The sequence below is a fragment of the Dama dama genome, chromosome 24 (genome assembly GCF_033118175.1).
Source record: "Dama dama isolate Ldn47 chromosome 24, ASM3311817v1, whole genome shotgun sequence".
In the NCBI taxonomy this organism is placed as follows: Eukaryota; Metazoa; Chordata; class Mammalia; order Artiodactyla; family Cervidae; genus Dama; species Dama dama.
The window spans coordinates 48,452,587-48,465,608 of NC_083704.1; the positions used below are offsets into that span (position 1 = coordinate 48,452,587).

The following is a 13,022-nucleotide window of genomic DNA, read 5'->3' on the forward strand; positions in this document are numbered from 1 at the left end:
ACATCAGGGTCTTTTCCAATGAGGACGGGTTAGGTTCTAGGAAAACACAACTCCCTGTCCAGAGGGAGTTGTCATTATACAGTGGAGCAGAGCGAAATAAACAGAGGAAGAACCCAGATGGTGCGGTCTGTGGGCAGGGTATTCAGAGGTGCCGTGGGGTCCAGCCTCTTGTGGCTGTTGCACATCGTGGAAGAGGACCCGCACCATGGGGACTGAATTTAAACACCAAATTGGGAGTCTTCTTATGGAAAAGGCAGCTCAGTGGGTGCTCAAGACATGGCCCCTCCCGTGTAGACTTAACTGAAGGGCCGTATGTTTAGGTGTGTACAGGTTTCACTGTGGTTGACCTGGGATAGTCAGGCTGAGAAGGAGGCAGTGAATCTGGCCTGGCTTGCTGAGCCTGCCGAGGAGGGCTGGGCTGCAAGCGCAGGATTCTCTGACACTGGAAGTTAGGTGGTTTTTGAACATTCCCCACCACTGTTGGAGGCAGAGGGACATCTTCAGAGGGGCGTCATTCCACAGACCACGTGACCTTGTTGTTGTTTAGTCACTAAGTCATGTCTGAGTCTTTGCAACCCTGTGGGCTGTAGCCTGCCAGGCTGCCTATCCGTAGGATTTCCCAGGCAAGAATACTGGAGTAGGTTTGCCATTTCCTTCTTGAGCCAACTCTTAGTTTTTCAGTCTCTAAATGAGGGTGGTAGATTAGCTGGTTCTCTGAGGATCCTTCCAGCCCTTACCTATTTGAGTTTTAGACACATTATCCGAAAATTAAGTTAAATAGACACTTAATTAAAGTGACCAGGTTTGAAACAGTACAGGTTTATGAATCCTGGTGAAACACACGGGTAGGTTTTGTTTTGTTGTTTTTTCTCTCTAACAACCAGTGCTGGTGAATTGCTAAGGAAGCTGTGAGAAGCACAGAAGAGCCCCAGCGATGAGTTTCCTGGAGGCTCCTACCTGTAGCTCTGGCCATCTGGTTTGCAGGGAAGCTTTGTCAACTTTTTAGTCTGGTAATGGGAAGTGAACTCGCTGCCACAAATCTCATGCTCCAGAGGCTGGAATGGCACATTAAGGGAGATTTACCCTGGTTTCACCCCCCAGTGTTAACTTGTGAGCAGGCCATAGTTTAAACAACACATGACCATCAACAGCTGTGGGGAAAACCAGCTGTGTGGATGTCAGCATGCATTTCCAAGACACCGATTACATGTCTCGGTCCAGAAATTTGCTTTAATGCTAATGTCTCATCTCCAGAGTTAGACCCACACCAGGAGGATAGGGAGGGATGATGATGATGTTGGTCTTGCTCTTTGGTGACTATGCTGCTGTGACTTATCCTTCTGTTCATCAGGCATCCCTGGGGCCAGCATTGGTGTGACACGGTAGGGGGCTTGATAGTGAATCATCTCAAAGCGCAAAAAGCAATGCATCACCCTCCATAGGAAGTGCTAGCAGGCATACGGCTTTGCAAGGAGGTGGCCTGGGTTATGTGAATGTCAGGCTGAGCAGTGCAAGGGGCAACAGTGTTACGTTCTGACTGATGTGGTTTGAAGCCTGGCATCATCGATGCTTCCCAGCTGTGTGATCTGGGGCAAGTTACTTGAGCTCTCTGTGCCTCCGATTCCCCATCTATAAATCTGAAAAATAATCTTGTGCTGTCAGCATTAAATAGGAGATCACATGTTAGGTTCTTACCGCCCGATTGATGACTTCTATTGAAGGTGGTGGTGGACTAGCATGGTGTCAAGTTCATAACACCTAATGTATTCTGTGCGCCTCACATGCAGGCCCACTATAGTACATGACAGATACTGTTCCTAACTCCCCTGAGTACATCAGCTCAGCTAGAAAATGTGAGTATTCATGTCAACTCAGGAGAGTACTACTATTATCATTTCACTGATAAACAGAGAGTTAAGTAACTTGCCTAAAGTCACAGAGCCAGTGAGTGGTAGATAAGGGATTTGAAACCCAGGCAGCTGGCCCTAGAGTTCTTGTTCTTAACCACTACTCTCTACAGTCTCCATGAAATAATAAGAGCTGTTCAGAGCACTTCCCATACGTCAGGAAACATTCCAGGCATTTTCTATAGATTGATTCATTTAACCTTCACAAAAAACCCTCTGAAGCAGTTGCTATTTTTCCTACCAATTTTATAGTGAGGAAACTGCTAGAAAGGGGTGAGAATGTGGCTGAGTGGAGTTCACATCCTCATGAGCTGGATGATGTAAGACAGGGAGGCTGATGTCTGTGAGCCTCAGGGTGGCTGCGGGCTAAGAAGGGAGTGATGATAAGAATTGCCTGGAGACCTGGCGGGTGAGGCCTTCTCAGGAGGTGGTGGTTTAATTATTAGTGAGAGGGCTTTACTCACAGACCCCAGCTTTGTTCTTGTCTCCTGGTAGCTGAGGCAGGGCGGGGAGCTCCTGGCTTCTTAGGGGGAGGAGGGATTTAAAGAAGTGTCCCCACCCCCAGCGTGGGCCTGCTGTGGACTAGGGCATAGCTTGGCCCCACAACAGAGGCTGTGTTGGGCCTTGACGGTGACAGTTCTGCCCTTGGGGAAGTGAATACACTGTGAACCTGTCCCAGCCACTTGGGGACAAACCGTTTAATAAGCCTGGGTCTCAGTCTCCTTAGATGCAAAACCAAGTGCGTCTGGGATCAAAGCATGTGAGTAAAAGCACCAAATGGCAGAAATTTTATATTTTCACCTTGTAGAATAAGCAAGTCTTGTGGCCTTTATTTTACACCCTGAACCTGTGGAACTTTGCAAGACACCTACTTCTCAGCAGCCAGTCCCTCTTGTCAGCTGTGTGAGCTGTGCTGTTTCTCCCTCTGAAATAACCGTGGGAGCTACATTCTGGTCGTTGAGCCCAAGTTTGTGGGTTTTTTTGTTTTTGTTTTTTTCTTTTTTGGTCTAATTATTGTAAGCATGAAGTTCTGGGTCATTGTAAGGTTCCTGGAAAATGCTGCCAAAGTATCCTGTGGAAACATTATACCAGTTTATTCATTCATCATTGTGAAGCAAAATGTCTGCTTCTCTGCATTCTTGCCCACACTGGATATGACCATGTCAAATTTGCCAATTTGAAAGGCAAACGTGCTCTTTATTTAGATTTCCATTTTGATAGTTACTAAGGAGGGTAAACATTTTTTTGTTGTTTATTGACTGTGTGGATTTCTTCTTTGGTGAACTATGTTATGGCAAAACATTTTAATTTTCTTTTATTAAAAAAGCTATTTTCTGATTACAGAATTCACTTATGCATGTCCTAAAAGTTCAGATAGTACAGGAATGTGTAGCATTGCAAGTGCAGGTTCCCGGGATCAATCTTAACTCTGAGAAATGACCACAGATGACAGTGTGAACCTTATGTTTTTTGGAATTTTCTAGAAATTTCTGAATCCCCTCATTTCACCTTAAGGATTTCCAAAGGTTCACACGTGGCTTTTGCATCTTAAAAGGTCTTTTGCTGAGCGGCATTTTTATTGAATAAAAGTAGCAGGTTTATTTTGATAAATTTATTTTTTTCTGAGAAGCCACGCAGCCTAGTGGAGGGGAGCGTACTGAATTCGGGGTCCCCACTGACTGCTCTCACGTCTCCCAGTGCTCAGCCGGGTGTGTGCGGTCTGTGGGCCTGGCCAGCCCTGGGGTCGGGGCCCACGAGCTGCCCAGAGGAGCGCTTTCTGTTTTGAATGTCAGGCTGCTGAACTGTCAAGGCGGCAGCAGGAGGATGAGGGCTCCTGATCTCTCTCAGCACCAGCACCGGGCCAGTGCATGGTGACAGCAGTTAATAGTAGTCACCAGTAACAGCCAGCATCTCCCCTGTATGTCCTTTACATGCTCCAATATGCTTAGACTTCACAGCAACTCTATGCAGCGTAAAATCTAATATTATCCCTGGTTTTCACACATACGACAGGTTCCTAGAGACCGCATCATTTGCTTAGGATCCCCAGAAAGCAAGGGCCAGAGAGCCAGAACTCAGACTTAGCCCTGCCAGGCACTGAGGCCCCTCGGGAGGTCAGCCACCTGCTCTGCAGTTCTGTATACCCTCAAGAATCCCACCTCCCTGTCCACTTTTATACATATTAGTCTGGTCCAGATGCATCCGGGTACCTGAGGAACCTCCAGGAGGTTATCATTTTGGTAAAGTCTTGAGCAAGTTGGAAGCAGGTAGAAAGATGAACTCAGGGGCTGCATCCCTGAATCAGGGCGCTGGAGCAAAGAGGGGGAGAGCACCTGTGCCTGGGTGGCAGGATGCGGTTGTCATGGCAGCAGCTATGGCAGCGCTGATGCAAGTGCTGGTCCTGTTCCCACTGGAGCCCAGCTGGTGAGCTGGAAGATGAGGTGCCCAAGAGAATGGGCTGGACCATGTTTGATAGAAATAATTGATAAATAGCACATAACTGATCAGTATGGTTATTTTTTCTCTCCCAGTTTATGGCTTTTGTGGATTAGGTGGCCGGAAAATTCTTAGACAATTTGGTGGAACTTGGGCAGAGAGCAGGCATCCTGGAGTCAGGCTGTCTGGCCCTGACCTCAAGTGACTCTGAGGCATTTCCACATCTAACTTCTCAGTGCCTCAGCCTTCTCTTCTGTTATGGCCCTTATTTCTGTTAGAGCCCCCATGAAAATGAAATGAATTAAGCCACAGAAAAGGCACAGCAGCAGTATTACTATTCTTCTTCTTATTAAATTAATAATAATAGTTCCCACTTTTACTCCGAATTCTCTTCCTCTGAGTGATTCTCTTACTCAGAATTATCCCCTCTTACTCAGAATTTTGGGGGTGGCTTTCTGTTTGTCACAGTGATGAAATTATCTCAATTTGAATGGTGCCCTTAGCATCACCTTTCCGTTTTCTGCACATATGCTGTAACAAGTCTGATGTGGTCCCACCCACCGCCATATTTCACTGACAGTTTGGTAATAAACATGTTATAATGTGTGGCCCCAGTCACTGCCAAAAACAGCATTTACGGAGCTTCTAATTACCTTGGAGACTGTGGTAGGTCCTATATCAGAGAGTCAATAAACTGCTTTAAGTGATGCTGGCTAATTTAAGAATTTTGGGGTGTTTTTGGAGTTGGAATCAACAGAACATTTGTTAGAGATGCTCAATTCTGAGGACTAATTTTAAAGGTTGTGATTTTCAATTTGGAAAATTGGGCCACCTACAAACTGATTAATTAGCTTCTGATCAATATATTACCAAAAAAAAAAAAAAAGAAAACCGTGAGGACTTTCTTTTGCTCTTGTCTAGGCAAAAAGCCCTTGTAGAGCCTCTGTCAGAGAGGAACTGGGAAACTATGGTGTCTGTAAATATAATTTTTGAGTTAGAGCTTTCCAAGATTTGAAAAACATGAATTTATCTCCTTCCTTTTTGTTTCTGGTTTGTGTATAGCTAACTGGAACAATTCTAAAGGCTTTTCTTAATTTTCTTAAGACAAAAATTGGATAGTTCAAGGTGATTTTTTTAAGCATGTCTTCTAAGGATTATTTGATCCAAATCCATTTAAAACATTAAGAAAACTCAGCCATTAACTTTTTTTTTTTTAATAATGTTAACATTGTACTCCATTTGTTTTTTTCATTCTCTCTCACCGTTCTAAAGAGAGGAGGGATTGATGCTTAGATATTATTTATTTATTTATTTTTTGGCTGCACTTGGCTATTTTCCCTGTGCCTGGGCTTTCTCTAGTTGCCGTGAGTAGGGGCTACTCTCTAGTTGCAGCGCGGTGGCTTCTCTTGTTGCAGAGCACAAGGCTCTGGGGCTCTCAGGCTTTAGTAGTCACAGCTTGCGGGCCCTAGAGCTCAGGCTCAGGAGTTGTGGTGTATGGGCTTAGTTGCTCTGTGGCATGTGGGATCTTACCGGTCCAGGGATCGAACCCCGGTCCCCTGCATTGGTTCACTTCAGTTCAGTTCAGTCACTCAGGCGTGTCCGACTCTCTGCGACCCCATGAATCGCAGCACGCCAGGCCTCCCTGTCCATCACCAACTCCCAGAGTTTACGCAAACTCATGTCCATCGAGTCGGTGATGCCATCCAGCCATCTCATCCTCTGTCGTCCCCTTCTCCTCCTGCCCCCAATCCCTCCCAGCATCAGGGTCTTTTCCAATGAGTCAACTCTTCGCATGAGGTGGATAAAATATTGGAGTTTCAGCTTGAGCATCAGTCCTTCCAATGAACACCCAGGACTGATCTCCTTTAGGATGGACTGGTTAGATCTCCTTGCAGTCCAAGGGACTCTCAAGAGTCTTCTCCAACACCACAGTTCAGAAGCATCAATTTTTCAGCGCTCAGCTTTCTTCTCTGTCCAGCTCTCACATCCATCCATGACCACTGGAAAAACCATAGTTTTGACTAGACGGACCTTTGTTGGCAAAGTAAGGTCTCTGCTTTTTAATATGCTGTCTAGGTTGGTCATGATTTTCCTTCCAAGGAGTAAGCATCTTTTAATTTCACGGCTGCAATCACCATCTGCAATGATTTTGGAGCCCCCCCCCCCCCAAAATAAAGTCTGACACTGTTTCCACTGTTTCCCCATCTATTTCCCATGAAGTGATGGGACCAGATGCCATGATCTTAGTTTTCTGAATGTTGAGCTTTAAGCCAACTTTTTCACTCTCCTCTTTCACTTTTATCAAGAGGCTTTTTAGTTCCTCTTCACTTTCTGCCATAAGGGTGGTGTCATCTGCATATCTGAGGGTATTGATATTTCTCCCAGCAATCTTGATTCCAGCTTGTGCTTCTTCCAGCCCAGCATTTGTTATGATGTACTCTGCATATAAGTTAAATAAGCAGGGTTGACAATATACAGCCTTGACGTACTCCTTTTCCTATTTGGAACCAGTCTGTTGTTCCATGTCCAGTTCTAACTGTTGCTTCCCAACCTGCATATAGGTTTCTCAAGAGGCGGGTCAGGTGGTCTGGTATTGCCATCTCTTTTAGAATTTTCCACAGTTTATTGTGATCCACACAAAGGCTTTGGCGTAGTCATTCTTATCCACTGTACACCAGGGAAGTCCAGCCACTAACTTTTTCAAGCTACAACTTTTTTTTTTTAATCAAAGCATAATGTACACACAGTAAAGTGTACCAATTTGAATGGATTTTTACTTGCAGGTGTAGAAAAACTGATAAGACTAATCTCTGATTATTTATTATTATCATTGAAGATCAGTTGCATTTCACATAAAGAGGAAGCAACCCTGTAACACTGGTTCTGGGTCTGGTATGAGGTAAGCGTTTTAGTTCCCATCTCCTTTTCTCTGTTGTCACTGATTCTGCAGTGGTTTTGACATCCGTTTCTCTGTTCAGGTTTTCTGGAACCAGACTGCCTGGGTTTGAATCCTAGCTCTGCACCTCCTAGTTGTGTGATTTTGGACAAGTCACTTAACCTCTCTGAGCTTCATTTTCCTCATCTATCAAGTGAGAATAATAGCAGTGCCTACTTGTAATATCATTTTGAGGATTAAATGAGTTAGTATTTATTAAGTACTGAGCACAGTGGCACATAGTAAGTGTTTAAAATAAATAAGTAAACCTTTAAAAATGTCATTTTCATGACAAAGAGGTTGAGTATTCTCCTGGTCCATAAGGCAGAGGTCAGTGGTGTTGATAAACTGGGGTGACTGAGACCTGATTCCACATCCCTGGAGTTGCGGGCCGTTGACTCATCAGTGGAGAGCTCCAGTTTCTCGTTTCAGATGAGAGGTGGGGGTTGGTGCTCTCAGCGTTGGCTCATAGGAAGGTAAGGCGCGTACAAGGAGTCCTGGTTAGAAAAACACACGCTCGGGAAAGAACAGGCTCTCCCCAGGCAAAACTTCAGAAAAACAACAATCTGCTGCTCCTTGATTAAAGGGCAGAAAGCTAATTATCCTTTCCGGAGGGACGCAGGGCTGCTCTCTGCCCGGCTGTGACCTGGAGAGGCAGGATGTGGATTGCCTTAGGAGGTAATGAAGCCTTTCCCGTTGCCAGTGCGCCATCATTCAGACGGTCGCAGGCGGGAAGAGGGAGAACCAGCCCCATGCTTTTCAAAGCGACCCCCAAATGCTTTAGAAACAGCATTTGCAGGTCAGCACTCGGAGCATATGAAAAAATAATTTTCTTCAATTGGATTTCCGAAAGACGTTTGTTGCAAAGCATCCCTTCAAAAATATCCTGTAATTTCTGCTAACTAGACCAGCTCATAATTAGCTCGACTATTTGAAACTTAGCAATGCCAATGAGAAATCATCCATGCGATGATGACGCGGTCAGGATGCCAACCAGGGTAACCGGGAAACGTTTTTGTGCTGAGTAAATGCCAAGAAGTATTAAGTCTAGTTTCTTCAGTCAAAGGAGGAGACTGTGAAACATTCCATCTTGGGATATTTGTGTATGTATTCTCTCACTGTCTTCCATACCATCCTGTTAGGAATAGGAAGTTCCTGTTGACCTGTACTGTTTGGCCAGAGATGTCAAGAAAGTTCAAAGAAGTCTTACAAATATTTTTTGAGCATCTTCCATGTGCCAGGTGTCCAGAGGCTGGGAATGAGGCATTAAAAAGACAGAAATGCCTGCCCTCAGGGGGCTCACAGTTTTTCTTTTCTTTTTTTTAAATTGCCAGTATTACTGTTTTTGTAGCATTTTAGTAGAGACATTAAAATGTCTTGTCAGTGATCCCAACAGGCCAGCCGTGCCTTTGTAAATCTTTTAATGCTTGTAACTGCATTATTTGTGAATAGGGACCAAAAGTGTTTATCTTTGGATCTATTTATTTTTAATTGGAGGGTAATTGCCTTACAATATTGTATTGGTTTCTGCCATACATCAGCATGAATCAGCCATAAGTATACATATGTCCCCTTCCTCTCGAACCTCCCTCCCACCTCCCAGCCCATCCCACCCCTCTAGGTTGTCACAGAGCACCGGGTTTGAGGGGAGCTCACGTTTTAATGACTCAGTGGACTAGCCAATACCTAAGATCCTTGTCAATTTGTATTTTCTATGAACAGTTCTTCTGGGTAATCTGTAGACATATCCCTCTCAACTCTTGCCCTCCGCCCCCCACCCCCGCCCAGCTCCGCTTACTTCCTCGATTTATCAAGTCACCAGGGACTTCTGCTTTGCCAAATTCAGTGAGCATTTCTCCTTCCCCTACTTAATGACATCGTAGAGCACCCCTTCCCCTAAACACTTTCTTCTCTGGCCTCTGGGATGCCCCCGCTCACCTTGTCAGGACTCCTCTTCTGTCTAAAGGCTGATGACTCTTGAATACAGTCTCCAGTTCCTTAAATTCAGCTGCAGATTCCACATCTCCATTTAGAGGCCCATACCAGAACACTTGTCATATTTCAAATGTGATAATGTCCGCTCTTGATTTTTGTCCCCATATCTGCGGCTCTGATAAGTCTTCCTCACCCTCCCAGTTGCTCAGCCTAAAATTCTTAGAGCATCCTTTATTTCTTTTTTATTTCACCCTCTGTATCAACCCACCAGCAACTCCCGTTACCCTACCTTCAAATATGTACATAATTCTAGCACTGCTCACCAACCTCACTGCCACCGTCTTGGTCCAGGTCCCTGTTGTCCCTCATCTGGGCCACCCTCTCCTTCTCTCTACCCTTTGCCCTGTCTCTATAGCCATCATCTCCATGCAGCATTGAGAACAGTCCTTTTAAAACTTAGACCATGTTTCTTCTCTGTTTAGAATTCTTTGTGGTTTCCCAGCTCACCCAGAACTAAAATCCAAAAGACCTGGCCTTCTAGTTCATCACCCAGAAGGAAGATAACTTAAAGTGCACCTTTTGTGTACCAGGCACTAAGAGCTCTACGTATATTAACTCATTTAATCCACACAGTGGCACTATGAGGGAATCCTTTTATAATCTCCATTTTACAGAAGGGAGAAGTAGGAACAGAGAGGTTAGGTCACTCGCCCAGGATCACACAGCCGGTGAGTAGCAGAGATGGCTCCAGCATCTGCGCTCTTAACCACTGTGCCCGACTGTCCCTTGATGGCTCTACCTGAGAGTCACTGAAATTTGTCAATAGCAGTTTGTCTTCTGGAAGGTTGCACTCATGAAAAATTGTCCTGAAGATAGTAGCTTTGCAGGAAGCTCCAGTGTAAGAAGCAGCACAGCAGAATGGCTTGTGGGATGGGAGCAGAAGACAGAATGGGTGATGCTGCAGAATCTCTGAGCACAGAGACCCGGTTGGGGGTGGAGAGTGGGAGGAAGCACAGAAAGCCAGAGGCTGAGGGAATTTTTATCATTGCTGAATAATTCACATAAATATGTGTCTCGGAAACAGACTAGCAGGGCTGGTTTCTCGTCTAAGCCATTTCTGTCAATTCCCAAGCTGTACAGAGTGGTCTCCTGGCTTTTATTTACATATTTCCCTTTTCTGGAATAGTTAATATAATAGCATTTTATTTTGCATTATCATTCATGAGCATTTTTTCCATGAGATATGTATCTTTTATTTTGCCTGAAAATCGCAAACAGAGGAGCCTGCTGTGCTGTATTACATGAGGTTGCAAAGAGTTGGACATGACTTAGCAACTGAACAACAAGCTTTACTTTACCCTCGCTTTTTAAAAAATTGTGGTAAACTACACACAACAAAGTATTAGCAATTTTAAGTGTTATAATAATTGAGTGGCATTAAGTGCATTCACAGAATTGTGCATACGTCACCATTATCTCATTCTGGAACTTTTAAAAAATTACCCTCAAAGGAAACTGTAAACACATTAAATAGCCACTGTCCATTTGCTCTCTTAGCCTAGCCCCTGGCTACCACTTGTCTGCTGTTTCTATGGATTTGCCTATTCTGGGTATTCCATGTAAATGGAATCATACAGTATGTGGCCTTTTGTGTCTGACTTTTTTCACTTTGCATAATGTTTTCAAGATTATTGCATGTTGGCTCTTTCCTCTGCTGCCGCTAAGGTGCTCAGTTCTTCCGAGGAAGCTAAGGCCGTTTTGGGGTGAGGCCCTCACTTCATCCGGCGACTAGCACCGCGCCCGGCAGCCCCCACCTAGCACCCGCCCGCACCATGGTCTCCGTCTCGGAGCTCACTTGCATCTACTCTGCCCTCATTCTGCACGATGATGAGGTGACTGTCACAGAGGATAAGATCAATGCCCTCATTAAGGCAGCCGGTGTAAATGTTGAGCCTTTCTGGCCAGGTTTGTTTGCAAAGGCTTTGGCCAGTGTCAACATCGGGAGCCTCATCTGCAATGTGGGGGCTGGTGGACCTGCCCCAGCAGGAGGTCCTGCCCCAGTCACCACTGCTGCCCCAGCTGAGGAGAAGAAAGTAGAAGCAAAGAAAGAAGAATCTGAAGAGTCTGATGATGACATGGGCTTTGGTCTTTTTGACTAAACCTCTTTAGTAACACATTCAATAAAAAGCTGAGCTGTTTGCTGCAAAAAAAAAAAAAAAAAAGATTATTGCATGTTGTAGCATGTATCAGGACTTCATCCTTTTTGTGGTTGAATAATACTCCATTTTATGCATGTATATCATATTTTGTTTATCCATCTTCATTAACTACTTGATCAAAATTTTATATATGGTTACTAGAGTATCAGCTATGTGCTAGACCTTTTGCTTCATCCTGTATCCTGAATATATAAAGAGCCTTTACATATCAGTAACAGAAAAGAGAATCCCTTTATATAAATGAGTAAATAGACCTGAACAAACATTTCACAAAAGGGGAACTATAAATATAATAATTTCATGAGTTTAAAAAGCCTTTCAATCTCTTCTTTTTAGTTAATTCTGGAATTAGTTTGGTTAGAGCAATTCTCTATTATTTAGCAACAGATCATAAACATTTGTTTGAGATATGCTCCGTTTGGGAAAGAATTTCATTTGTTGCTCCATTCAAGTAGGCATGTGACCTGAAGGTCATCTCCATTGGTTTTTCTAGAGACTATGTCTCTAAAGCCTTTGTAAAAATACTTTCCCCCTTTGAATGTTTCTGAATTCAGATGGATACAGATATCTTTTGGAGAATGTTCCACTGTATGTGGGCCTCAACTTACACATTTTGAGTGGTCACTGCTGTAACATAGAGTGGTGAATTTTCAAAGTTTGAGGCTCTTTGAAACTGTAAGTCTGTTGGAGAAGATTCTTGAGAGTCCCTTGGACTGCAAGGAGATCCAACCAGTCCATCTTAAAGGAGATAAGTCCTGGATGTTCATTGGAAGGACTGATGCTGAAGCTGAAACTCCAATACTTTGGCCACCTCACGTGAAGAGTTGACTCATTGGGCAAGACCCTGATGCTGGGAGGGATTGGGGGCAGGAGGAGAAGGGGACGACAGAGGATGAGATGGCTGGATGGCATCACCGACTCGATGGGCATGAGTTTGAGTAACCTCCGGGAGTTGGTGATGGACAGGGAGGCCTGGCGTGCTGCGATTCATGGGGTCGCAGAGAGTCGGACACGACTGAGCAACTGAACTGAACTGAACTGAAACTGTAAGTGCTATTTTTCTATAACTGAGCTGTCCAGTAAGGTAGACACATGCCGCCCGTCCCTGCTGAGCACTTGAAACATGGCTAGTGCCGATTAAGATGTGCTGCAAGGCTGAAATACTTAGTGAATTTTGAAGATTTGGTATAAAAAAATGTAAAATATTTCTAATTTTCTCCTGCTGATTACATGTTGAACTGGTAATACTATCTGGATATATTGGGCTCAGGAAACTATATTATTAAAATTAAACTTACTTGCTTTTTTTTTTCTTACCATTTTAATGTGACTCATAGAAAATTTTAAATTACATATGTTGCCCACATGATATTTCTATTGAACAATGAGTGCTGTTCTAAAAATAACAGGCGCATGGGTGGAGAATGGGAGAGAAGTCTGAACAGACTTGATTTCTTTGCCTTCAGAATCTTGAAGATGTCCCATGAGAGAGGCTGCAGTGGATCTGCATGCTTCCAGGAGCCTCCCCGTAGGTCTCTGCCTTTACCCTGGACCCCCCTCAGCTGTCTTCTCCTCTCTCTAGCCTGATGG

The 13,022-nt window shown here is 44.3% G+C and overlaps 2 protein-coding genes across 3 annotated transcripts in view; both read left to right on the top strand.

Annotated features, from left to right (window-relative positions):
* Positions 1–13,022, top strand: part of ARHGEF3 (Rho guanine nucleotide exchange factor 3) — a 305,270-nt gene that overhangs the window by 83,172 nt on the left and 209,076 nt on the right. The gene's annotated exons all lie outside the window — the stretch shown is intronic.
* On the top strand, positions 10,952–11,397 carry LOC133046268 (large ribosomal subunit protein P1-like). The gene is made up of 2 exons (XM_061129189.1): positions 10,952–11,116; positions 11,192–11,397. The coding sequence occupies exons 1-2, from the start codon at positions 11,046–11,048 to the stop codon at positions 11,370–11,372; spliced, it is 252 nt and encodes an 83-aa protein (XP_060985172.1). The 5' UTR covers positions 10,952–11,045; the 3' UTR covers positions 11,373–11,397.

What these genes read in the sequence shown, in the direction of transcription:
- LOC133046268 (XM_061129189.1), top strand. Translation starts at nt 11,046, where the DNA reads ATGGTCTCCGTCTCGGAGCTCACTTGCATCTACTCTGCCCTCATTCTG. An exon ending in GATGATGAGGTGACTGTCAC is followed by an intron (nt 11,117 to 11,191) that starts AGAGGATAAGAT and finishes TTTGTTTGCAAA; the next exon opens with GGCTTTGGCCAGTGTCAACA.